The sequence below is a fragment of the Ooceraea biroi genome, chromosome 12 (assembly GCF_003672135.1).
Source record: "Ooceraea biroi isolate clonal line C1 chromosome 12, Obir_v5.4, whole genome shotgun sequence".
Classification (NCBI taxonomy): domain Eukaryota; kingdom Metazoa; phylum Arthropoda; class Insecta; order Hymenoptera; family Formicidae; genus Ooceraea; species Ooceraea biroi.
Window position 1 is genome coordinate 280,592 of NC_039517.1, and position 26,974 is coordinate 307,565.

At 40.9% G+C, this 26,974-nt stretch overlaps 1 protein-coding gene across 3 annotated transcripts; it reads left to right on the forward strand.

The window, feature by feature from the left end:
- On the forward strand, positions 1–26,552 carry LOC105286129 (homeobox protein TGIF2LX). Of its 3 annotated transcripts, XM_011350823.2 has the most exons (6): positions 1–461; positions 822–941; positions 17,719–18,176; positions 18,278–18,498; positions 18,753–18,917; positions 19,157–26,552. In XM_011350823.2, exons 3-6 carry the CDS (start codon positions 17,817–17,819, stop codon positions 19,419–19,421), a joined length of 1,011 nt encoding a protein of 336 aa, XP_011349125.1. In that variant the 5' UTR covers positions 1–461; positions 822–941; positions 17,719–17,816; the 3' UTR covers positions 19,422–26,552. The 3 variants fall into 3 exon arrangements, with proteins under 3 accessions (XP_011349125.1, XP_011349126.1, XP_011349123.1); XM_011350824.2 differs by lacking the exon at positions 822–941; XM_011350821.3 differs by lacking the exons at positions 1–461; positions 822–941 and adding an exon at positions 10,889–12,032.
- The last annotated feature ends 422 nt before the right edge of the window (positions 26,553–26,974 follow it).

Here is a 26,974-nt window from a genome sequence, read left to right on the forward strand (position 1 = left end):
CTATCTGTTCTATAATTAGTTATATGCTAATTTTAACAGATAAGAGTTTGCGCGAGAATCCCTGATCTAACCCTTTCTGCTCGCTGCGAAGCTCAGGAGCGCGGGCGACTGCTTTACCAACGTGAAGTATTATTTGAAATAACCATCGGATCTACACTATCCACCGTGTCCGCATCACATCGACGGCTGGCAGCCTGAGGTAGTGTGAGTGCGGCTTGCGACCCGTCGCAGTTGGAAGGCGCACCTGTCTGTCACCGCGCGGTCGACTGTCAATCCGACTGACGTTGGCGCTCGCAAGGACTCGCCGCTCGCGTTCCGCGCTGTTTATCTGTCACAGCGGTAGCGACGAGAAGGGAAGCACGCGTGTCGATACACGAGAACTGAACGAGAACGAGGAAGACCGGAGAAAGCGTGCCGGACGAACGAAACGAACGGACCGAACGGGCGCACCGTTGACGCCGGTGAGTTAACTGTCAACCGCGTGTCTCCTCAGCAACGTGCCGCGGCGTCATCGTCCCGCGTCCGAATTTCTTCCGAAAGACGCGCGAAAGGAAGAGAAACGCGAGCACGCGTCAGACCGCACGAGAGCGGGCATCGGCTCCGCGAAGCTCGAAGCAGAAGCTCGGGGACGCTTCTGTCGCGCGGCACGTGCTCGCTCCCTTTTCTTCTTCGTTCCACGCGCTTCGTTACGTACGCGTGTTCTGTCAACTCTCGCGGAGTTGACGTTTCTCCTTTCCCAGAACGACGACGCGGCCGTCCCGCGCGATATTCACTCTCGTGACATTCGTTGACTTCTGACAGATTAATTCTGCGTTTGACAGCTCTCTCTCTCCCCCCTCGCCCGCCCGACGATAGTAAACAACGTTGTTCCTCGGCCGAACCATGATGTCTCATCGGGTCCAGCATCATACGTGCATCGTGAAATAGACCAGCGGTCTCAGGTAAGTCGCGCATTTTCGTCTTTCGAGACAACGTGGTCACATTTCACGTGTACGATATTGCGCGCGCGGCAATAGACAGAGGAACCAGAGGACCGGCCATCGCCGCGCGGCAACGCACGGCGTGGGACGCCAATGCCGCGCGTAGCGAGCGTAGCCAATGCCATGGCGCGCAGGCACGTGGTACGGCTTGCGGCGCGCCGCGCGCGGGCTTCTCGCCTCGCGTCGCATCGCCGCGGCGGACCGGCTCGGCCGTTGCCTACGGGGCTTACTCGGCTGAACGCAGGGAGCCCGGCTTGACGTCTCGTACGCACAGCCAACTGTCACATTTCGCTCTTTTGTCAAGCGCGCCGGTCACAGCACGGTCGACCTATGCTTGGGCGCATGCGTGCGCTTCGTTCTCCTCACGAGTCTTCATCTGTCGCGTGTTTCCTCCTTCTCTCCCGGGATTTCCTTCTTTCACCAGACGCGTTTTTCCGTACGTACGTACACGAATGATCTGTATAATCCGAGAAAAGTGCGAATTTCTTTCCCGACCACGTGCTGTCGGGAGACCAAAAAAAAATGGAATTAAATTTCGAACAATGAAAAGTCGTGTATGCGTTCAGCAGATCACGCGTGCATGAAATTTATTTTTTTATTCTTTATGTTCTATTTCCGGGTTCGTTATTTTTCTGGAACTTTCCCTTATGGAACTTTCAAGGGAAAATGTGAGGTTAAACTATGCATTTCCGGTATAGTGATGTCACATTTTTACACAGCCGTAATTTCAGGCGAATCTGCCGATAACGCTACTAGAAAAAAGAAGTGAAGTTGAACGTTGCTTTTGCTAACATTGTTTTATTCGCTGAAAATGTGTTTTTTCTTAGAAAAAGAGTATTATCGAGAAATGAATATTACCGATAAACAAAAAAGAATGTTATATGAAACGCAATGAAGATTTTGCAAGAGGCCGCTTACGGTATAACATTTTTTATTTTCGTAGCAGTATAACTAAATATTTATATTTAATATTATAAATATTTAACTAAAAATTGTTATCCTTGAGATATAATTCCTTCTATTATATATTCTATAAATAGATTATTTCACGTTATTAATGTCTTCTTAAATAATTGTCTATCTAAAGGTTTCATTCTCATTATCAAGAGTGTTATTGAACGTCGAAGAGACATCTTTGTCTTTCTGAAGAATGCCAATGAATAGTGATATGCATAGACGACGACGATAAGTCACTATGACGAATTACCATCATAATGTAATCGGATCGTTTTTACTTATGCATTCGTTTCGTGTTCGTCTTTATGCTTGATTCTCTATTCACGTGTCGGGAGTCAAGCGTCTCTTCACGTTTGTCGAGTTTATTTAGTTCTTGGTGTGCGTACAACATTGTATCTTCTGAGAATCAGCATTTCGACCTTTCCTATGATATCTACCGCTCTCGTGACAAAGTATAATATAGATCTGTCGTGTCATCAGCATTTCCCCTCTACACATATTCAAAATGAACTGTATTTGTATGTGTATTTATAATAATTATTATTATTTATCGATTTGTTATTATTATATATCAGATTTATTGCAAAGACGCAACACAAGAAATACGCTAATACGCCGCGCACAATCGCATCTTTGCGCGGTCAAACTTCGTTAGGACAAAACGACGAAGAAGAGAAAGGAATGAAAAGGAATGAAAAGACGGAGTAGGAGAGAGAGAAGGGGGAAGGAAGGGGAGGAGGAGGAGGAAGATGGTTACTCGGAGGAATCTAGTTATAGTCCAAGATTAGCAGGTCCGCGCCTAAGTAGGTCGCACGTATGCGCGTTATCTAGCCCTGGCCAGTGGTGCAAACGCATCGGGAGAGGAAGGCGAGCGACGATTGCGTAACGCGCGCGCGCAGTAATAATAATTGTTATCGAGAGAGGCCAACTTTTCGTCCGGCTTCCGTATTTCGCGTCTCTCACTCTTCTCGTTCGTTTTAACGAACGCGCGGGACTTTCTCTTTCGTTCTGGCGCATCTCGTTTTTCCGCGTGCACGCGTGTTCGATTTTTTTTCGTTCATTCGCGACAAGCCCCCTCGTGCCCACGCCGCATTTCTCCGCGACGCCATTCGTCGAGCCTCCCGCGATATTCCGTGCGATATCTCGCGCGAATCTCCTTTTCCGTGATTGGACCCCACTCTTGGACCTTGGAGCGATACCCTCGTGCGCTGCGCTGCGCTACGCGACGTCGTGACGCGCGGCACGATAAAGCGTGTCGCGTCTGTCAAAAGCGCGGGACGGCGCGCGAGTGGCGCTATCGCTATTACGTAACACGTTTACGATGAGCTCGCACTTCTCGTGCGCGCGATCTGTCCGGCCCGTATCTCGCTCTCGCGTCCTCGAAGATCGCACCGCGCGAGTAGTCGCGCCGGATGATCGTTTACTTGGGAATATTTCGAGTGTGCACGCGGATTGTAGGATAAAACGGACACGAGAGAAACCCATATACAAATATCATTTCCGTTCATCTATTGAAATAAATGAAATTTCTGTGGGCGTGCAGTTTTATACGTTTTATTTCGTTACGGCTATTTTGGTGACTTACATTTACAATACAATACAACGCAATGAATATTCTTTTATTTTCTTTTTTTATCTGTAATCATCTATAATAATACTCTTGACAAAACAGTGTTATGACGCGTAATGCATCGCAGTTGAAAGAACGCTTAGTTCCTTTGATGAATCTTAGAACTTCGATCAAAGGTTAACGAATTTTCACAAATCAACAGCGATTTGCGTCAGCCCCGCAGTGTATCAATGTATTACGCCTTATCATCATCTCAAGCTGCATGAGCGGCTAATGAGCGCGCTCGAGTTTCTCAATGAATGGCAGCGGAACATTGCGACAACTATTGTCACTGGGTCGTTAAAAGTTAACATCGTTTACAACTGAACGATGTATGAATCGGGAACGCGATGGCGATGTACAGTATGTTAAGAGATGCGTCATTAAGTGCGCTTTGCCGTAAAATTATTTACTGTTGTACGCACAATTTACTTTAAAATAAAGAGGCTTGAACATTTGCCTATAACTGTAATATGAGCTTTATGCAACATTTCCACCAGGAAACTAGATACGAAATTTACTCACTTGAAGAAAATAGAATTCCACGCGATTTTCAAAACAGTTCTATAAAATATTACTAATTTATTTTGTGTATATTATATGTACGGTAGTGGACGTAAATTTAAGACGTCTATTCTACATTGTAAATGCATTCGGATAGTACGTGTACTTTCCTCCGAAATGTCTATACATATGTAACAAAAATGTTTAAACATACGTGTGAGCAATTTAATTAGGCAAACAAGTTTGTCCATTCTTACAACGATGGATCTCCCTCAAGTACAATAAGTATGCTCGAAGTTTCAATACAGGTCCTCCACACTGTCGCCGTCCTAGCAAACGTAAGAGCGCTCTAGGAGGATCTCGTAACTGTCGCTAATACGGCGATAAAGTTGGCAAGCGGCGCGGTCACGCCTTTGCGCGATAACTATATAAATCGCATCGGATGTTTATCCAGCAGTGATTATCGTCAGTGAGAGATCAGTAGCGCGGTAGTAGCGCGTCCACCACCCGGCGTCATTGATACTGTCGGCGATCTTCTTCGTCGCTCACTAGACACAGTTAGATATAATCGCTGGAGATCATTGTCGCTCCGTTATCGTTTATTCGCGCTTATCTAGATACAAACAGATCCGTTTGTACAAGATTTATGCGATACGCGAAAGAAATGACAGAGGAAACGCGGGACTCGGCGACATTTGTTTCTGACGATTTTCATAACGAGCTTACGCGTGTAATTCCGTAAATAGCGATAAACTACAATTTGCGGCACAAATTGCCAACATAGCACAACCCACAATTAAGAAAAATACGAAAGTAAGAAAATTAATGCGGAGCTAACTTCACGCGCGTGTGTGGATTTGTCCGGAGATCCTTTATATGTTATATTTATATGTTTTAGAAATTAGTGACTGACACCTGATGTGTCCTGTCTCATGTCACTTGCGTCAAACGGCGATACTGTGACAGCGACAGCGAGTGACATTTCATTCGCCGCTCTAAACATAGGGGCAATATTAAAAATACCGGCACTCAGTCGGACGGACGGATCCTCGACTGGCGTACCTATCCGGCTTCGTGTGGAACACTTATTAAGAGACAGCGCACATATTCTAGTCTGACATACATCTCGTCTTCGGTACTTCGAGCTTTCTCTGTCTCTCTTTTCCTCCTTCTCTCCCTTTTTCGTCTCCCTATAGTGCACGGAATTAGTTGAGTATCCGAGGCGATTTTCGTGATCGACTTTCCTCTCTTTACCGCGTGCGTGGTAGCAGCTAGGACATTTAAATCATTTCGCAAGGTTCTTCCTGATATTGTAAGCCTCTCCTTGTCAGACACGGTACGTCACAATAAAGATATCATCAGATGAATCATGTTTTTCACGATAAAAATCATAGGCATAGCAAGAATAGACCGAGCGTGAGACGCGAGACCGGAATATCAGAAAGAAATGGACAATGGCGCGTGTATCTTTCTCTCTCTGACGAGGAAAGAATGGGGGGTGTAAGAGAGATAGCCGAGCACCCGAGCGCACATGTGACGAGAGAGAAAGCTATGGCACGTCTATCTATCTCTTTATCTATTTTGGGTAAAAATGTTAAAATTAACCAATCGATAAATTTTAGACTATTTGAGGACATCTTGACGATACTTAAAATGATCTGCAAACATCGCGTTCGCGATTATCCGACCGGGAAAGCGCGGATGACACATATCCTCTCTGCAAGGCCCCCTTAGGTTACGAGATTTTTACGAAGCTTGCTTGCTTCTTGACGTTGAGGGGGTCGCGCGGGTTATCTGTCACGACTTATGTGTATTTATTTTTGCCTCTTATCATACCATACCTACATATCTTCGCCGTCAAATCTTTTACGTCTCGAGCATAAAACGCGAGTATCCGTTATGTATCCGACTCGAAACAGAACTTTGACGAAACGTATTTATTAATAATTTGTGAGTGGAAGGATCGATATTTTAAGTGTGATCATGCTGTTTTTCATGCAAAATACATTTATATAACTTATAAAAAAATATATCCACAAAATATAATTTATATAAATTTATATATTTCTAAAGAAGTTTTAAAATAATTGTAAAAAAATACTAGATAGAAATTAAAAAGATCTTAAAGTTTAAAAATTTTTCAAACATGCACAGAGAATTATCTTTTTTTTATTCCTAATTTTCACTATAGGATGGGGTCGTTTTCTTCGCGTACAGGGATTACTTGTTGTACTTATCTGTAAAACTTCTTATCTACAAAAGTATCATTGCAGTAGCACGCTTATCTACAACGTTACAATGTTAACGTATGCGATAAATTTTGACGCGTGGAAACGTCGCGCTTTCGTCTAGCAGAGTTCCGTTCGCTTTCACAAGCACCGGTGTGTGCCCGGTTGACGAAGCGCTAAATCGCAAAATTCAGCATCATCGATAACGCATTACATTGTTCAGCGGATGACAATCGACGTTTGCCAAGCAACGTTCCGTGGGTTCGTCTGAACGACGTTTATAAATAGAGCCAGGCGTCGAGAGACTCGGCACTTGGCAGTTTGACAGTGAGATTTCCAACGACGGGGGGGGGGGAGGATTCTCGTTCTCTAAAATCGAGTCTCGGATCGGAAAAAGACGAGACGTGCCCGCGTGAATCATTAAGCTCGTTCTGCTACAGTCTCGTGTCTCGCGCACAATTTATTTCCCGATCGCTCTGCGTATCATTTCGTTAAGCCGTGTGTCCACGATGCCAGAAATCGATCGGAGATCTCGATCCGAGAAAAGTGGCCAATCAACTTGCACCTTTACGAAAAAGCTGCAAGTTGATTGGCTACACATTTCTCGGACCGAGATCTCGAACCGATTTCTAGCATCGTGAACACGGCTTTACTATTGACGCGTACGCATGCGCATCGACGGATGCGCAGAGTTCCCTTGACACGTTTCGGTCATTGGACTAGCACGCGGATTTATTCTATCATTGTCGCGTTCGAAACGGCAGAATATTACGATCGATGAGAACTTGCCATTCAGTCTTTTCGCGTCACAATAAGCATGTTTTGTCGCATTTGTATATTAATCTAGTTATTATCGTTGAATAATTAAGAATATTTCTCATGAATATTCTTTTATTTGTAAAATATTTATTATAATATTTAGAAAAAAGATATATTAGTTTAGAAACATCTTCTCTTCTCTTTATTCATTAAGATATTATTATAACATTTTGGCTGCCGACCAAAATGTATCAATTACTAAGTGTGTAAATTCTGCTTTTTCACAAAATTCAAACTTTATTTACGGATTACACAATATTATTATTAATTAATTATTAAAATAATTCTCCATCATTTTCTATAACTGTAGTCCACTTTTCGAACAACTGGCGAATTCCATCCCGGATAAAACGGCTTTGTCTCTATAAAGTCATCAATAGATTTTTTTATGTCTTCAGTAGTTTTAAAGTGTGTCTTACTAGTGTGTCAATGCTGAAAGGACTAAATAAAAGGAAGGAATAAAAGGAATAAATGGAAGTCGGATGTATAATAGAATAGCCGGAAAAACCCATGTACAATAAAAAACATGTAATTTTATATTTCACGCCAACTGTCATGGACATTACATTTTATATTCCGTGTGTGATGGTCTTAAAAGGGTCATAACTAGACAAAAAGAGACAGTTCTATTGAAGCACAAATTACTCGCGCGGATCGAATATCTACTGGCTACTGAACAGCCAGTTTCAGTGATGCAGCCACATGTTTGAGAGAGTTGTACCAGGACTACGTATTGCACTCCGTTCCTCGAGGTGCCGAAGAAGTATGCGAGATTTGGCGTGCGAGTTCTGGTCACTCGCTAAATTGATGTTTCACATCTAGGACGTCCGCGTCGTTAGTTAGTACCCGGTTGCGATTAGTATTCGTATCAAGCTCGTCGCAATTAGGCCGTCGCGCGAATGAATGCGAGACGATAGTGCGAAGCGAATATCCTTTCGCGTTAGCGCCGATGAGCTAACAAGAAGCACGAACCTTCTCGCTCGGCATTCGCGATTTGCTTAAATCGTTAAGGAAGCCCGCGCGGATTCGCCGAGACGTTTAGAGAACACGCGCTAATGGAGATTCGCGCGAGTCGCGAGCGGATTGCTTCGGTGCTCTAGTTTGCTACGCGTTTTGTACTCTCTACTCGTAGTATGTATGACGCGGAGAATCTCGGCGCAGAGAAATATCAATGTACGCCTTTCTTATTTTTCGACATTAATATTTTGGTTTTGTCACATTTCGTTTGCTCTATTTTTTATCCGCGCGAAATCTCTGAATACGTTTGAGTTTATGAGAGTAGAAAAAAATCTTTCGTTTCTTGTTTGTTTTTTCTTTATCTTAAATATCGCGAATGTACGTCATCTCCATATGAAATAATTACGATCAATGTAGGAATTTTGGCGGGCAGACAGACGTTTTATCGGGACACTTGTATGTGCGCTTGACGTTCGTCGTAGAAGATACTTCAAATGAATATACAACACTCTTACACACACCAATATCGACCTCGATAAGATAACAACGACTTTTCTACCGCTACTACTTTCGAGTAGAACTATGCTACGGGCTATGTGTTATCTAACATCGAATCGCCCCTGTCAAAAGATTCGCGATGCGCGCGACATGAGCGTCTGTGTTAATTTTGATATGATACGCGCAGTAGAAACTGTTAATAATGAGCTCCCGAAAGCGTTTGCAATAATCCGCTCGAGACGATTTCTCTCGGCTTCTCGGCTGGATACTTATATTATAATTTTGGTGCATAAAAGTCTCATGAAAAGATTCGGGAGATTAAAGGGTCGATTTTATTGACGATGAATGACAATGTAATAAAGCAACTTTCCTATTACTTATGCCTATTATTTTTTATAAATCTTTGTCCGCTGTATATTTTTCTATTATTTGAGGGCACGTATAATCATTTTTGAAAACGTTTTTTACGGTATTTTTGACGTTCTAAAAGTTATAAAAACTCGGTTTTGCAATTAATTCTACTAATGATAGAGTCCATTAGTTCTCCAGAACTGACAAATATGCCTCTGCTTCAGTGAAAGTTCTTATTATTTCTTTCATGACACACCGTTTAGCATAGCTGTGGACCGTTGGTCCTTCTTTCACACTTGTGTGCAATGATACTCTTTCAAGTATTGAACCTTGGTTTCTTCCAGACAGTTTCGTCAATAAACATCTCAATTTTATTGTATAATAGTTTCGTACGTTACGCGCGATTCTCGCAAATGCGAATTCTATAAATCGAATCCGGCCAGCGAGATCGCCGAATGACAATATTGAGAAGACGTAATCGTCATGTATCACAACTCGCGCGAGCGAGAGTTTAAAATCTCGGGGCCAAGTTATCTGTTAATGCTGAAGATAAGACGTATCGTTCGTTCAACCGACACACTTGCTTCATCGCGCATAATACTTTGAAGATTTGTGTCAGGTTTACTTACCTTCACCTTTGGATCAATTTCCTCTGAGTCCTTCGTGAATTTATTCCTCCGAATGTGTCATATCAAAGACAAAATAGTGTCAACATTTCAGGGCTCGCAGCCATGCAGCCTCTATAGTGATCAAGAAAGTCATCTTAAAGCTGGAGGAAGAGTTGAAGATTTGGATTATGCATATTAAAAATTGATTTGATGATCATTTAAATCCGTGCCATTCCCACCATATATTATTGCAACTAAGTTTTGCCACCAAGGATGTTACCAGGGTAAAATCTCCGTTAAGAAATTCGTCGAAAAGAAGAAAATAAGAAAATACAAAGAACTTAAACTAAAAAATAAAATAAGAAAATATTAATTTTCTTCAAAAAGAGAATTGTCCTTTTTGAAAGAAATTTATGGCCTTACATTTTGACAATAATGAGTAACAGACAATATTTGAAGCATTCAAACGACACTCAAATAAAGGTAGCACTTAAAAAAAAAGTTAAGTAAATACAATACGTTGAGGTTCTCTCGCTATACAGGGTGTAACAATGATTTATAAGTACTTTCGGAAAGCTGTTTAGTCACTTGAAGGATGAAATTTTTACTTGACACCACGGGTGATAATCATCATTGAAGAAATTTTATCAGGCCTCAAAATCGAAAAATTAAAAATTTTAAATACCGAAAAATGAAATTTTGATGAAATATACTTATAATTTTTTGTATAATATAATATACACACTCAAGGAAAAAGTTTTTCTGAAATCAATCATTTCTTGGCAGAATACACACATGGTAATGAGAATATTTTCTCTGGGAATTTTTCAGTTGTTATATCGTGAAAGAATTATCGTTATTATTAATGAAAGTGGAAACATAGGAAAAACAGAGACAGAGAAATTTAAACTTAGCTCTCTCCCCACAAAGGAAATTATACGATAAAATTCCGAAAGATAAGCATTTTTTCGGCAACTTTGCAATGTAATAAACTTTCATTGACTTTCCTGTCAACATTCCGAAGGGGACAATCGTCAGGTGCACAACGGTTGTTCCGAGTTTTCTTTTTTTTCAACTTGTTATTTCGTATTTCGTATTTTATTCATTTTTGCAATTGGCCGTATCGAACCTGAAAGGGATCGGGTGCCATTAAACACTAAGAAGAAGAAGACTTTCCTGTCAAAACTGCGGCGCATTGTGCTGACAATTGTGAGATATACCGACTCGTTACGAAAACGCCGTGATACAACAGACTTGCGTATCTACGCGCGATCTTATACCTCGTACTCCTTGCCCGCGGCGTCGATCGAGTAATCGAGTGGGGGTGAAAGTTAAACCGCCGCATTTTATCGCGCCTCCTCAAGTCCTCAGTCGCGCACCGCGTGCCGCGCGTGGGGTACGTGCGCTCGTTCGAGGTGCGCGAATGCGTCGAAGTCGCGATCGATCCATCAGTGCTCGAGTAATCGAAGGTTACTCCGTTCCTCTGATGCGCGATCCATCGTCGGCGGATCCGAGAAACGTTAACGCGTGACCGCGAAGTTTCATCGGCGGTCACGGGAACGAGATCTCAACTGGATGTGTGGCAATCGGGCTCGACGCGAGCGGGAACGGACGCTTGCCGTGACGAGTCGCGTGCCGCGACAAGCTCGTCTCAAATGCTGCAGCCGCGCCGGGCCAGGCAAGAGCTGGCGATTACGTCGCCATCGGCGCCATCGACGTCGTCCTCGCGTCGTCCTCTCGATGACCGTCGCTTCTTCTCGCTTGTCAGTTTGATCGGACAATTCGGAACCTTCGATCCGAGCCTTCGCCGAACCGCTTCGTCGGCGATGCGCGCACAGGAGGCTGTGCGTAAACGGCACAGCTGTCGCGCCTTGTGAAAATGAAACGAGGTTCTTTCATGGGGAAAATAAAAGAAACCGGACGGTGGGGTCACCCTCGTGTCTCGAATCGCGCGACGATCGAATGGGACTATCGCGTATCATTATCATTGTGTGACCATGATCGTGATCATCCGAGTCCCATCAGTGGAATACTGTAAATTGCCGGCCGCGCGACTGTCACTTCCGTGATTAGACTGACGCTCGAGATTGAGGAGCGATCCCATAAGAAATCCAGCAGGAGGGAAGATAAAAGACGAGATCTGCGTTGCAAATTTGCGAAACTCACTCTTTCGCGAAATAAATGTCGGCGATGTGTCCATGACACTTCGCTACCGACCGCGTTGATCATGGTGATTCGTGAGATCTCGGGTTTTGGCGAAACGAGAATAGAAGGAAGAAATAATTGAACGGTATTTATACCGACGTGTGTATTTCTTTGTAACGAAAAGTCGAAGGAGGAAAGTGTCACTCGTCGTCTCGAAAGAACAAATAGATTTCTACGCGTGCGAGAAACGTAATGTGATTGAGCGAATGTTTCGAGGCCCGGTGCGACGTTTTGGATTTTGACTTTGAAAACGGAGGGAGAATGCTACCGCCAGCAGCCATGCACTTGGAACAGAGAATAAACAACGATGGACCAGGTATGGATAGACGCGAAAGAAAATTTACGCATATGCCAATAATGTTTCTTCGTCATTTTGAGAATTTCTTGTATAAAAATGCTGGCATCAAATTGCGCTAAACGCAGACAAAATCTCAATTTATTAGACAACTTAAGAATGACAGCTTTGATCGTCCGCGCGAGATTACATAGATTTTAAATCGAGTCGCTTGATGCGCAAAATTGCCACAATTATTGCAATTATCGGACGAGTAAAATTTTCTGTTGAAATTACGATTTCGCGTTATTTATCGGAATCTGTAAATTTTCTGGATGATTCTGGAAGATCGTTGTCGGGCTTCGTCGCAACGCTTATTGTTAGTCAAGGGACTCGGTCAGACGCGCGAGCGAACCCAAAAGAAAAGAAATAACGCGCCGAACAATTTCGTCACATTACGTGGCGCCTAAGCCTCATTGCGACTAGGTTTACATAATGCCGCGGCTGGTGCAACGTTCTATTGCGGATATATTCGTACTTCGGTTAGCGACTGCCTCGCATGGTACCTAGTCATCATCCGCTATGTTATATTTATGCAAATATACGGAACTGTCCCAGATCTCGCACGCTAACGCGTTAGTAACAAACTGCCGAGACATTTGAGGATAAAATCTTGATGTCAAAACGTTAATGTTAGTTTCTCGATGGGAAGGTTTTAAATTTCGGCGCGGCACAGTAGCAAAGATATTTTTATTGAAATTTATTTATGATCGCGTGAGTCACGTTTCTTATACGGTGAGATTGAAGTGAGGTTGAAATCAAAACAAAGTGCTTTGAGGTACTTAAAGACACTGTCATAATTAATTTGGCATTACTGCCAAAACGCGCAAACAATCGAACTCGGCTTTAAACACATTCTCTATGCAGGATCGAAAATTCATTCGTCCGCTCTTCATTGCCGTCAAAACGAGCACGTGGTCGAATATTCCGTGTAAAGGGGTCTACACGAGCATTCGCACGGAGACTCGCGAGGGCCTCCCGCCATCGGAACCGTGAAAGCACATGCCTCGAAACCACGTGCTTTCGACGTTTCGACTTACGCAGGACGCCTACGCTGTCATGCTAATGTAATGTTCGGGATCATCACGTGTTTTCGATCCGTAAACTACTAAAACAAAAGTATTAAAAAAGATATTGATGGATAATTCTCCTCGGGATAATTATTATTACTTATTACTATTATTATTATAATAATAGTAATTTATTATACTGATTATTATCACACTTTTACATTTAGTATTATTACTCATATTATTTAAATTCAATTATTTAATTGATATTTGCTTGATGTTATGTTCAAACGAAATGTTTGACACGGTCATTCGTTTTTATACCGGGAAAATTCGACAGTTTTTTTTTAATTTTCTATAGATATAATATTAGCGTCATATATTACATGGTGAATTATGTCGAGACATACTTAATTCACGTTGTAAAATGTTGGACATTTATAAAATAAATTTCGCATGACTTTACTTTCGAATCCTTGTATGACTGTATAAGACCACCATTATAGAATATCTCTTCTTCCCCCCTCCCTTCTCCTTCTCGTCCTCTCTCTTTCTTTCTTTCTCTCTTTCCTCCAGTTTCAATGGTCGTTAATGGTTTTAGGGTAGGTTGTAAAATCTCTCAGGTATAGGATTGCTCCCCCTTCCATTTTCGTTGTAGGAAAACCCCACCTTTCTTTGAGATTGAACCTACAGCTTAGGACCTCCAACATTGCAGGCTGGAATTTCCTACGTGTTTTCCTACAGGTAGTTTTCATCCAATCAAGTTTAGGATGGCCATGTTTTCGTTTCGTACAACGTTGTAGATTGTAGGTTGCCTTTATAGCGTCTTCTTTATTGAATTTGATTTACATGATTTTAATTTTATTTTCATTAATTTTAACTGTAACGTATTCTTTTTACGTTTGTATTATTATTTGTATTTTGGGGGATAAAGTTTACGTTTATTATTATAATTAATGAAAATTTTTTAATAAATTTATCTTTAATATTATTAATATCATTTAGTATAATTATTGGGTCTTCTTGTTCTTAATGATTAACTCTCGATTGACTTTCTTGTTGTATTCGATACGGCCACGATTAATCTTCATGATGCGAGTGCATCTCGCGGCATTAATGCGCACAATTGCATATCGCGCCGTGAGCGTCGCGACGCGGCTGTCGCTTCTCACATATGCGCGCGCCTTAGTGGAAGGAGAGCTATCCTAATTTTACGCCCGTCGGGTTACTGGACCTTACGTAACCGCAAAACTCGAGCGCTAAGTTTAGTCGGTCTCTATAGACTCTCGTAGGCTCTCTCTAGCGTGCTTCGTCGACGACGTCGTTTCGTTTCCGGAAGCGCTGTCGCGCCCGATGAAAACGCACACACGTCTCGCGAGAGGATCCGCTGCGCCTGATTGACGAGTTTCTCTCCTTCCCCTCTCCCTCTCCCCCTTCTCGTCCTCTCTCTTTCCTCCAGTTTCATTTTCTTCTTTTTCTTTCTCCGTTCCGTTATTATCTTTTGTCTCTGTCGCGTGTCACTCGTTCCCTCCGACTTCGGTCTTCATTTAACACGAAGGAGAATCCATCCGATACTCGCGCTAAATATGGAATCAGCGCGGAACACTTGGATTATTTTGAGAGCGACGACTCTTCCTAGCATTACACCTAGGCTACGTACGACTGCTTAAATCTTTAAGAGATATCCATCGTCTGATCTTTCAGTGATTGAAAGTTTGCTTTAAATCGTGCGCTTTAAATAATTTAATTTTATTGAAACATATCTTTTTGCCAGATATTTTACAAGAGAAGAAACAGTTTGTTATTTCTATTTCGTCATCTGGTGAATAACGTACGTCAGTTTAGCCGTTATCAAATTTGCGTCACATGATTCACGATGTCACGATTGATTATCGACGTGCATCCGCAGCCGCGAATATTCGAATGCCATTTGAGGGTAAATGTTAAAGGCAAGATCGCAACGAAAGAAAATGCAAAACGATAACCACATAATCGGTGCTGTTTCTCGACCACTTTGTGGTCACTTTTTAAGTGTAACACGACGGTCAACCATGGCGATCTCGCTAAATTTACAGTGACACGAAATGCCAGCTTCTAAACCCACGTCGCGAACTACTAGAGTGTAATGACACTTGGCGGGGTCGTAGAATTGGCAACGGATTCGCTACGATCGGTAGAAAAAGATGGATCACCTACGTCCGTGATTTAAGCTCTTAATTAAACATTTGAATGAGCTCTAGTCGGCACGTGCATTGACACACTGAGCATGTTAAGATAATTTTATAATAATTAATGAAGTATCACGCAAAGCATAAAACATAATAAAATATATAATCATAATAATCGTGTTTTACTTGCTCCTTATTCGGTTTTCTTAATTATGGAAAAAAAAAACAGAAAAAAGAAAAAAACATGAGAATATAAAGAGAAACGAAAAGAAAAAAAACGGTCATAGTTCGTATCTCTTGCGCATAACGCCGCGCATTATTCCACCTCCCGTGACCCTTTCGAATTTGAATTTCGAGCAGACCGATTTATAGCTTCGGTGAATCGGTCGGGCAGCGTTTCAATTTTATCGAACGCACGGCTACTTGCGTATCGTCGGCACGCAGGCGTGACAGCTCGCGTAACGTTTTCCCGCGTAACGCGCTTGACGTTTTACGTCGCTCTCGGCCGACCTCTGAACGCCTCGCATAAGTTTTACATAACCATTCAAATAACAAGCGCACACGCGCGCACTCGATGCCGCTCAGGCGCCGAGTGGAAAGGGAAATCGACCTTACCGCGTTTATTTCCATATGATTTACGGATGTTACGCGACGCCAGCGGTGTCCCTCGTCGCGCGTACAATCGGTTGCATTAATGCTGCCCGGTATATTCGCGTACGCGCAAGGATATTATCGCCATTTATCGATTCTTTTTTACCACTTTATGAGCACCAATCGAATTACAATTATATATAATTGATCGTGCAGACGGAAAGGCAAGCTTCTTGCACGTGGCAAATCTGTCCATTAACGAATAGCGTGCGCAAGAGCATTCGCAAGGATAATTCCTCCAGCTTCCTTTTTGTTCTCTGCGAGCGTGAAGCGGGAGAATTGTAGTCGGTTAATGGTGCGATTAATCGTGCAGACGGGAGAAAATAAATTTTTTAAGTTTGCAGAAAAAATTTTGGTTATTAAACGTCAACGCGTCGCGTGACAGTACTAACGTATCTGATTGTACACTCGCGCTCGGTACGAAGTACGATTTTACTTCGCAGCGCCGTGGTTTTACGTCGCGCGCTGCGAAGTAACGCACGCAGTTATTGGACACCCATTTCATTTGGACGCGCATTTATTTATTTTCTGTTTTTTTTTTGCATTTCTTCTTCTCCTCCATGTGTCTTGTTCCGGTAAAAATTTGTCACGCTGTTCAGCATCTCGACGAATCTTTACTGTTTCTTTACGAGCGCTGCCAGTCGGCGACGATACATGTAAAACTCGCACAGTGACTCCACTTTAGTCCTGCATTTACGAGGACGTGCAATGTTCTTTTCGTTCTTCATGAGTAAACGGAAAGGGAGAGTGGAGGAGGGAAGGGGGGTGAACTACATAAATTAATACAAATACGAAGGTATCGCTTCCAAGTGTTCTCGAGAAATTTAACTTGAATGTGAGAAAAAGTATTATTATTAAAGTATTTGATATATATGTATATAAAATGCTTTAATAATATAATTTATTTATTATTATTTATATTTAATACTTTAGTTAATAATTATATATATCCATAATAATAAGCAATTTGAAAGACAGAAAGTTATTTTACTATTCAAACATTTATTTGATGCTATTTATTATTATTTATTTTTATATTATTATTTCTGTTACTATTACTATTAGTTCATTGGTTTCGATATTGTGTATAATTTAACTCACAGAGTTTATCATGAGTCATCATTTCTCATAACTGATTCAATCTGTGATCCAAGATGATCAGCAAAAATGCGATCCAAATCTACATTTAGCTGCAACACGACTTTTCTTTTCTGACCCTCGCCACAGATATCGGCGATTTATGCAATATCCCGATATTGTAACATTTATTAGATGGCTCGTGAGCGCTTATGCCGACTCTGTGACCTCTGTCAACTTAACGTTGTAATAAAATCCCGATATCAAACACGCGATGCTGACGATTTCCCGATTATACTACATCATCTGTTGCAGTTATCAGTATTGCTTTTCTCCTTACGAAGATATCCAATCTATTTGTATAACGATGGGGTAAGGCAAGGGGAAAGCAAAAACATTTCTGCCATGAAAATCAGTTCGCAGCATCTTTGCATCAGTATCTTTTCCATCCGATAACTGCATCAACTTCTCTTTTGCTTCCCTATCTTATTTTTTTTCTTCCTGCAGTCCTGACTTACGTAATCCAGATCTACGTGCGTACGTACTCGCGTGTTGCGTCAATGAAAGAAAGAAGAAATCGCGGCCGAACGCGATGTCGAATGCACGAGGAAACGATATTTGTCGTGCATGAGGGAACGCGACAAATATCGTACGAACGTAAACCAAATCGAAGTCTAAACTTCGTCTCCCGACGTGTAATAATTAGCACGTTATCGCTAAGTCTGAAGACTAAGCAGAATATTGTTGCTTGCTATGTTTTAGGGCAAGGGAGAGGTCCGCAACGAGGTAGTCAACGAGCAGTTGGTCAAACAGTGAGTAGATTGCGGAACCCGTCCAGAATTGAAACCAACGCGGCAGCTATGGCTGATGCTAGAGCAATAGCTACAGCCGCGGTAACCGCCACTGCCACGACTGGATTGGAAGCTGTAGCCGCTGCTGCAGCTGCGGTGGCATCTCCGGCCCTATTGCCATCAAGCGAGGAGGAGCGCAGTGGATCGTCCGAGACTGAAACGCTCAGCACCTCGCTTCACCATCGCGGCAGTCGCCGCGATATCACTTCTCTTCACGATGCTTCAGGTATCAGGAAACGGCGTGGAAATCTCCCGAAGGAGTCCGTCAACATATTGAAGCTTTGGCTCTACGAACATCGATACAACGCGTATCCCAATGACACCGAGAAGGAATGCTTAACGATGCAAACGCATCTGACCACCCTTCAGGTTAACATCAAAGATTTTTTTTCAATTCACGTTGAAATGCTTAGAGAGAGGTGACGAACCGATCATTTTATTAAAAACAATCTTGTATAATTGTGTTTCAGGTGTCCAACTGGTTCATAAATGCCAGACGACGTCTTCTGCCCAATATGATCCGCGAGGACGGAAAAGATCCTCAAATGTACACGATCTCTCGTAGAACTCGTGTCCCTCGCATGCATGCTGGTGAAGTGCGCGAAACTTCACCTAACACGACCACAGAATTCCCGGATTCTCAAACTGAAACGGCTCAATCCATAAGGAATACTACGACCATGATGAGTGGGTAAGTGTCTTCCCTGTATATTAAATAAGAAAACATTTCTGCCATGAGATCAAATGATCTCATAAGTCTTGCTAAGTCACACGATTGATAAGAGAAGCGATTTGTCCGTTTATTCGTTCATTCACTGTTTTATTATACTCGAAATGCTTATTTTCGCGAGATTAAAAAGAAGATTAAAATTAAGATTAAAAAGATTAATAAGAGATTAAGAAATAGATTAATTGCGATGTATCATTCATGATTTAACACCGTAGAAGCGAAGGAAGTCCGAACGATTATGAGAGCAGTCCGACTGATGATCACAGTGAGGAGGAGCACCTCTCGACGCAATGGCCAAATGTAATCGTTCGCCCTTACGCAGATATAGATATCGACGAAGGAAATTCGTTGCTCACTTCCGAGCATTCTTCCACTGAAAGGTTAGTCCTTGATTTCAGTTTCATATATTCCGTGAGCTATAGAAAATACTACATTTTAAAATATACAATTATCTCTTGTTCTAAATATAACAATATTTTCATATTGCGATACAACTCAATGTTTTGGGGAATTTGATCTTTTGTTTTTTCAAAGATTGTACGTTTTGCATTAATTTATATTAAACGCCGATGAGAAATAAGAAAATATAAATTAATCATAATGTTCTATCTGTTTGCAGGACTGACATTTGCACCTGCGAGCTGAGCGACATCGAACCTGCTGCGTACTGGAGCGCTCCGCGACAACATCAAATACAGCACATCTACGAGGAGGAGCAGCGATGTATGCAGGAGTACATCGAGAAATACCGTAATCGCGATTCTTTATTTGATAATAGTAATGTCCTCATGCTCGCATTTGTCGCCGCGATGCTAAGCAAATATGAACTGGTGTGTGTCAGGTGTTGTGGCAAGAGAATCGGGAAGCCGCGGGACAAGAGGTAGTAAAGACAAACGATCTGACAGATTTCTACGGCATCATTATTTTAGAAAACCTCAATAGAATTTGCTGTAGTGCCGTCGCCATTGACACAGCGGTAACACTCCCTGCATCAGCTTTTACTTTAGTACTTCATCGAAATCACAAATAGAAAGAAACGACAGATCATCATTATATTGGATTCGCATTGAATGAGGGAATAGATTAATGTTCTTTGCGTAGTTCTAGTCCAACTAGTTCGACGCGACGGACATAACGACGCATTTATAGTCGCATCCTTGTCTTAACATGTTTCCCGGGCGCCCTGCGACACCCCGAATTTTCGGAACAAAAAATCTCTTCTCGTAACACTTATACGATTGCAATATTATTAAAAACGGAGAATAATGTAATTTATTATTTACGTAAAAACGTAAAAAATAATAAACTACAACTATTTAAAAAAAGACTTGAATTTTTGCTATAAATTTTGCTACAAATTTTATAAAAAAGTTGTGCGACGAAAAATCGGGGGTAAAGGGGGGATGTTAAGACAAATCTTGAATACTTTTGTACAAGGTGAACACAAATATATCATGATAACTCAGGTTTTTACGTTTCCACGAACGATAACACATTTACTCGGTATTTCTGCCGAACGAATTTGCATAAATGTAAACTAAAACAATGTATATTAATTATGCGATAGAAGCGCGTAACGTTCGGCTATGTATTATTAGTAGTCATTTCGATGGGGGATTTCGGTAGACTTATATGATGCAAGGGACAAAATGGTGCCTGCAAAGTCCGCAAAGATTTTTATCTAACTTGAGATACTTTTATACTTGGAAAGGCGGCACAGTTCGGCGTAGAAATAGCGTGTTACATATCGCAATTGAATTTAAACTTTGCTTTTTGCGCGGAACTCCGAAACGCTATTGCTAGATCATTCGACATCGACAAATTATCGATCGATCGCTCAATTATTATCACTTATACATGTAAACGCACTCTGTACTTATAATACCTCATAGATTCCGCTTCGCGACGTAACGGTATCGGCATAGCAACCCTCAAGAATTCTTTCAAAAGGTTCTTTGAGCTCTTATCGCCGAGCAAAGGTCACGCATCTGTCTGATACCTGAAATTCAAGACGGGGTAATTACATCTCAAACACAAAGAGAAAACTTGCCTCGATGTTGTTCCTACTAAATACAATGATGACAAATGACGATTGCGGTTGTACGACCGAGAGATTCGAGAAGCAGAACGGCATAATTCCTTTCAAATATACGTAAGCATTGAACAGACTGTAAAATCAAGCATCGAATCAAGCACGTCATCAAAATCACGAAAAACTAAGCAAGAGAGACTAGTTCAACGAGGCGAACATATTGACACATAATGTGCATAAGCATAATGTTATCATCGATATTGCTCCTTCGAAATTGAAATCCTGAAGTGCATTAGAAAAATATCATCGATGCTCTGGGATACAAAAAAAGTTAATGAGGAAGATGATTCCATGTTATCTTGCAGATCAACTGTGCAAGTTGATATTTTAAAGAAAGGATCAATAAAGATCAGTAGTAAGAAGAATGATTCCGAGATCACATAGTTCCAGAAATTTTCAAGAAATCATGCACGATACTCGTCTCGCTGCGATGCTTGCCGTCCAGGCTGACCTATAGGATCCTCCGTCTTCCACTTTGAGATGTCTACGAGATGTTGAAACGGCATTGATCAGTCGGAATGAAGACATTAATTTATTGAGCCACCGGATGGATGCCCGCACCGAAGGATATACCGCAACGAGAAAGAGAGGAAGAGGAATTTTTTCTATTGAAAAACCAATTAAAACCAACTGTGCCAAAGTGCTAGCCGATTATCACGAACTTTTGCCTTATTAAGAGAATTAAGTCTGATTATATAAGCAAAAAATTACAAAAAAAAGATAATAAAACAAAAGATGAAAAAGTAAAAGAGAAGAACTGACTTTACGAGTACAAAAGTATATTTACTCCTTGAATTATCGAGGAATGAGTGCACGACCGAACGGAAAATCTATCTATCCGTCGGGACTGCAGATAGAAAGAAGATTCTAGCAATAGCGGTTCTCAAATCCTTTTTTCAACTCTGATTTTTACATACACGTATATGTGTATTCACGCGATATCTCGAGATTTATTTTACCTTTATATCGTGTCCGAGAACGCGTTTATACATGTAGTCACTATAAACTTTAGGAAAAATTCCACAAAAAGAAAGAAAGAATGCGAGGTGGAAACCAAAAGACTGCGGGATGTCAATTTTGCAGCTGAGGGCGTACGCACAAGCGCCAATAGTTGTTAGTTTAACACATAGACCTAAAGAATGGACTGCGCGATCCCTCTTTTATTTGTGTTCTATTGTTCGAAACAAAGTCCTAAAACATGAGTGAGATAGCAAATGGTCGTGGATGTTTTCTGTCTCTATCTAATTAGATAGAGCAATTGCTGAATCCTAACTAAGGGCCAAAGTAGTCGTAGTCGTAGATCGCTACGCCATGTTTGTGCTTTGGCCCTAAGGTTGCGTTCCGATATTCACTGCCAGTACTGAAAATCTATAGTGTATGTCACGCGAACTATAGATTTTCAGTACTGGCAGTGAATATCGGAACGCAGCCTAAAAAGAGACAGATATTAGCTGCGGGCGCTATCCTTCTTGCACTTGGGCTTGCACACTTTTGTTTTGTCGCGCAGTCGATACTTTAGGTTTATGGTTTAACAACTCAGTTGCTGTGCGCCATAGCGTAATGCGTTATAATAGCGAATTCCGGGAACGAACCTTTTTAGAAATAGACAATTGACAGGGTAGTTTACATTAGTCACTAATGTAGACTTTTCATACATCACTCATATAATTTCATTGTTCCACTATCTGACAATATCTCAAGCTTTTCAGTTAGAATATTTTTGACTTTTGCTTTAGACCAAGGTTTCGAATTTTTCTCGCTTTTTTTCAGAACTAGAAACGTATCTGTCACATTCATTGAAAGAAAATGTCTAAAAGACTTTTGCAAAAATGCGATGTAACAGTTTGAAAAGATCTTTATATACCTCTCATAAATACTGTCAGTAAAATTCGTACACACATAATAATGAAAAAAAACTTGTTTTTACTCCAGATACTACGTGATAAAATATCATCGATGCTTTGCAATATAATAGAGATTTCATAAGGAAGATCATCTTTCAGGTCGATTGTCATGTGCCCGGATTGATATATCAATACAATCGCATTTATCCCCTGTCGATGGAACGTACTGCATCTAAAAATCAAAATCGCGAATGCCGCTCGCGCAAAATATATGTGCCAGGATGATGCATTTCCGCGCGAATCGCGCTTGAAACCAGTTGAAATTTTCTCGTCTTATCGTTTCGACTAAGAGCAAATAATGAAATTGAAATTTAATTTACGAGAAAAAGCTTTATATATAAGCACAGTAGAAAGCATTGTTTAAGAACGAAGCGCACTATCTCTAAGAGAAGAGTACGCAATGACCAAAGACTTATCTATTATATGTACTAATTACTAAATAGGTAAATTACGCCGATCGCTCCGTTAGACGAAGTTTTCCTGCGTGTATATTCGAGTGCGAAAGAAAGAGAGGATGTGAGGGAGAAATGAGTTGACTATGCATGCCCCCTGCTGAAGGAAGTCCCATCGAGCTCTCTGTCCCAGCTCGCGAATCATCATGCGATGAGCCGGCATGCATTCCGCCTAAGAGGCAAACGTTATTATCAGCAAATCGAAAAATACGCGGGCGGTGAATCTGTGTTCATGAATAAAAAAGTAAAAGTGTACAAAATGCAAGTAAAATTTATTTTAATACGACGGTTGATAACAATGCTCTTGTTATATTACGGAGATAAGACAGTTTATGATAGTAGTTTCTAATTAACCGGCAGTAGCTGCTATGTAAAAAGAGAGTGAGAGAGTGTGTGTGTGTGAGAGAGAGAAGTTGAAGATTTGACGGACACGAAAAAGCAGAAAAAGATAATAATGACGAAAGCAACGATCGTGATGATTACGCCGATGCACACCTCTTACTGAAGTATATCGTCATCTCGTCACCGTTCTCTTTTATACTTCTTCGATTCGCGTCCGTCATTTGTTCGATATATAGAGCTATATCGTAAGGTACATCGCATATAATAATCTCGCATGACAGTGCAAGAAATTAACTATGAGAGCTCCTGCGTCAATATCGATCTACATAAGATATATGCATATGTAAAACAACCGTAGGTCAAGTGTCTCTACTGATCGTCGGCAATCGTCGGCAATCGTCGGTGACCCAGAAGAGATGGTTGATCTTCCGGCGGTCGCGACGGATACAGCACCCGGTGTCTTCTCTTTTCTTTTTTCCTATTTTAGTTACCGCTCTCCGTTTTACAGTAATAACGAGCAATCGGTTTTTCTCTCACTCTTCTGAGCGTCCGTGCGTTCATCGCGTGTTTCAGTTCTTCCTCTCTTCTTTTTTTTAAACTTCGTTTTGCTTGAAAAGATAGAGTCAGGGAGGAATCGGTTGTGAATAATGATTAGTGACGTGATCGAAATCGCTCTAAATTGATATCGGCAATACGAATGTGCCAGGTATGACCGGTAAATAATAGATAGATAGTCACAATAAAGGATCGATACTTAGCGATTGTTTAGGAATGCTAAGATTGTAAATATTAAAGTGAGTAAGAATAAAAATAATGTTTAATAGAGAAAGATTCTCGATGCATTGCGATGCGCGTGTGCGTATCGATGACGGGGATCGATATATAGGAAAGGAAGAAATATAATTGTCGCGAATGAACGAATGACAACTCCCGGAATGTGGACGCGATTCACTCGTGCTTACGAATACTGCCACATACGAATCAAGTCAAGTGTCACGATCACTCTATCTTTTGGAGCATGTTATTACTGTCCATTATTATGTCGATTGGAGCGCATGCAGGATCCTAATAGATCGATCCGACAATTACTACAAAACTATCGTACAAAACTGACCTAGAATTAAGTGTGCCTTCATCGAGACGTCTCAATTCTCAGATGACGTTTCTTTAGCGTGTAGATTCGTCGTGCGACAACGATGCGGACAATCCGCTAAAAGAACAGCGAACAATCGCAATCCATAATAATCCTCCTCAGAACCATTTCAGAATTTTTATAGTGGAGTTCGTTAGAAAGAAAGACAAACGCGTTGATACTTCCGCGCTCAAAAAACCTGCTCGTTCTCGTAATCAATTAAGATTATTATAGGTTCTTCCAGAATATACACTATCGACATGACATGATGTACTTATCGTGGTCAGCTACTATAATTTATTTGACAATCAGAAAAAATTCCTTTGCATCATACACAGCGGCACATTTGAGAACTTAAATCGCGAACGTAAATTCGCACAGCGAAAAAAGTCGTCCGATCATGACGACGATCATCGATGTCGCGATATCTATCGTAATCGGACACACGGCTGATTATTCGGAGTGATTTGGAACGACGATTTAATTTACTTTCTTCGAAGATTGAAAACATTGTGTTTGATCATGGAAGTTATATTTACATGATGATGAATTAAATTTTCTTGCATTGTACATTATTTATCGGAAAGTATACATTTTCTAGCATTAAAATCGGTTTTCTTTTATCCATGGAAAAGTCAGTCGATTATCATACGCTGATCTTTTCGGTGTTGCAGGATATTAAAACGATTTTTACTCTTTTCACTGTAATGACGTTGCTTTAATGTTTTCAATTTCCATTTAGACGCAATCTAGAATTTACTTTCTGGGGCTGCAAGGCGTTCAGACTTGCGTGATGTATGTATATTTTTTTTCAATACTCGTGCAGAATATTGTGCACATGCGCCTTGCAGTCATAGCAAACACTTTTCAGAAAAGATATCAAAATGCCTTGCGGTCCCTTTTTCGGATAGCGTACGGGCGCTATCCAAAGAATCGCAAGACTATATACATAATGTCAAATCATTATATATATATATATATATATAATGATTTAACATTGCGATGTGTACTTTTTGCGCATATATACACAGGAAAGTGTGGTTCGCGTGGTTGTGGTAGATTCACGTAGTTTAATAAATAGTATAAAAAAATAGTCGTCGAATCAGCAAGAAGAACGCCATGTGATAATACACTGCGTGAAAAGCGCAATCTATCTGTTATCTTATATTATCGCACGATGAAAATAATAATCTGAAAATAACACGTGAAAACATTTTTGTAGTCTTCCGAAACGCGTTACCTTCACGTTTCGAAAAAATGGTATGTGACTCGTTTCGGGAAAGAAGTATTACGTGTATTGCATGTAACATGCGCGTAACTCAGATCATGATTGTACATCAATATTTATTACATTATATGATTATACCGCAGCCGCGCGAGCAGTTTCATTCTCCGCGCAGAGACAAACATATCTACGCTCGAACGATAAAACGAAGATGCCATTTGAAGAAGATATCATTTGATTGATAAGATGCCGATTTGAAGTTTGACTCATATGCGTACAGGCAACGTACACACACACACACACATACACACATGGAGAGAGACAGAGAGGTACGTACACGCATACATAAATATTTCCTATATACATCTCGAGAGCGAAAAATGAACTGGTGCCATAATACCAACATAATTTATAAGCGCTAGTAATAAGATAATAATTTAAGATTAATTACAATTTACCGATATGTTATTACTAATCGCGTATAGTCGTCTAGATACGTACGCATTGTTTTTTTTCTTCTCTTCTTCCCGTGAAGCAGAATTTTCATGTGATTTGTTGCAAAAGAGACTCGCGCGTGCCTGATTTTACAGCTAGAGATTCATTCAAAATTTCTTTTATGGCGTTCTCTGTGTGCAAGAGAGTTTGTCTCTTTGACTGATATGTACCGAGCGACATGCAATCACAGAGAAATTTATACAACAAGAGTGAGAAAAGAAGACGCAAGTCGGTTCCCTGACGGCAATCGTTCGCGGATCTCGTTGATTTGGTGCGGACCGCGCGAGTGTCTGGAATTATTTAGGATTAGTATTATTATAAGAGATCTTGTTCGTTTCAAATAAAATACAGTATGTTGGATAGTCTTTTAAAATGATGCAATTGCTTTTATTATCTACCTTTCCCCTTCCATCATATAATAGAGTTATTACAGGACATTAGATAATTAATTGAGCATATGTTCTCCGTTTGCTCGCTTCACTTCTTTTTCTTCTTAAAAACTCAGTTAAGGATTAATTGCGAGATTTCTTTGAGTTTCTTAGGAGTCTTGTGTCTCTTATACTGCAAAGATGTTATTACTTTCTTTTTAATACGATATAATATTATATTACTATACAATTCCCTGTTTTGAAGAATATATTTAATATTGAATGATATTGAATTTGTTCAATAGACAAAGATTTCATTATCCGAATTTTAAATTATAGAATTTACGATTTTTCCGGTCTTTCGCTTGCATAACGATAGAACAAGGCAAGGGGTGAAAAGATATAAAGATAAGATAAAATTCTAAAA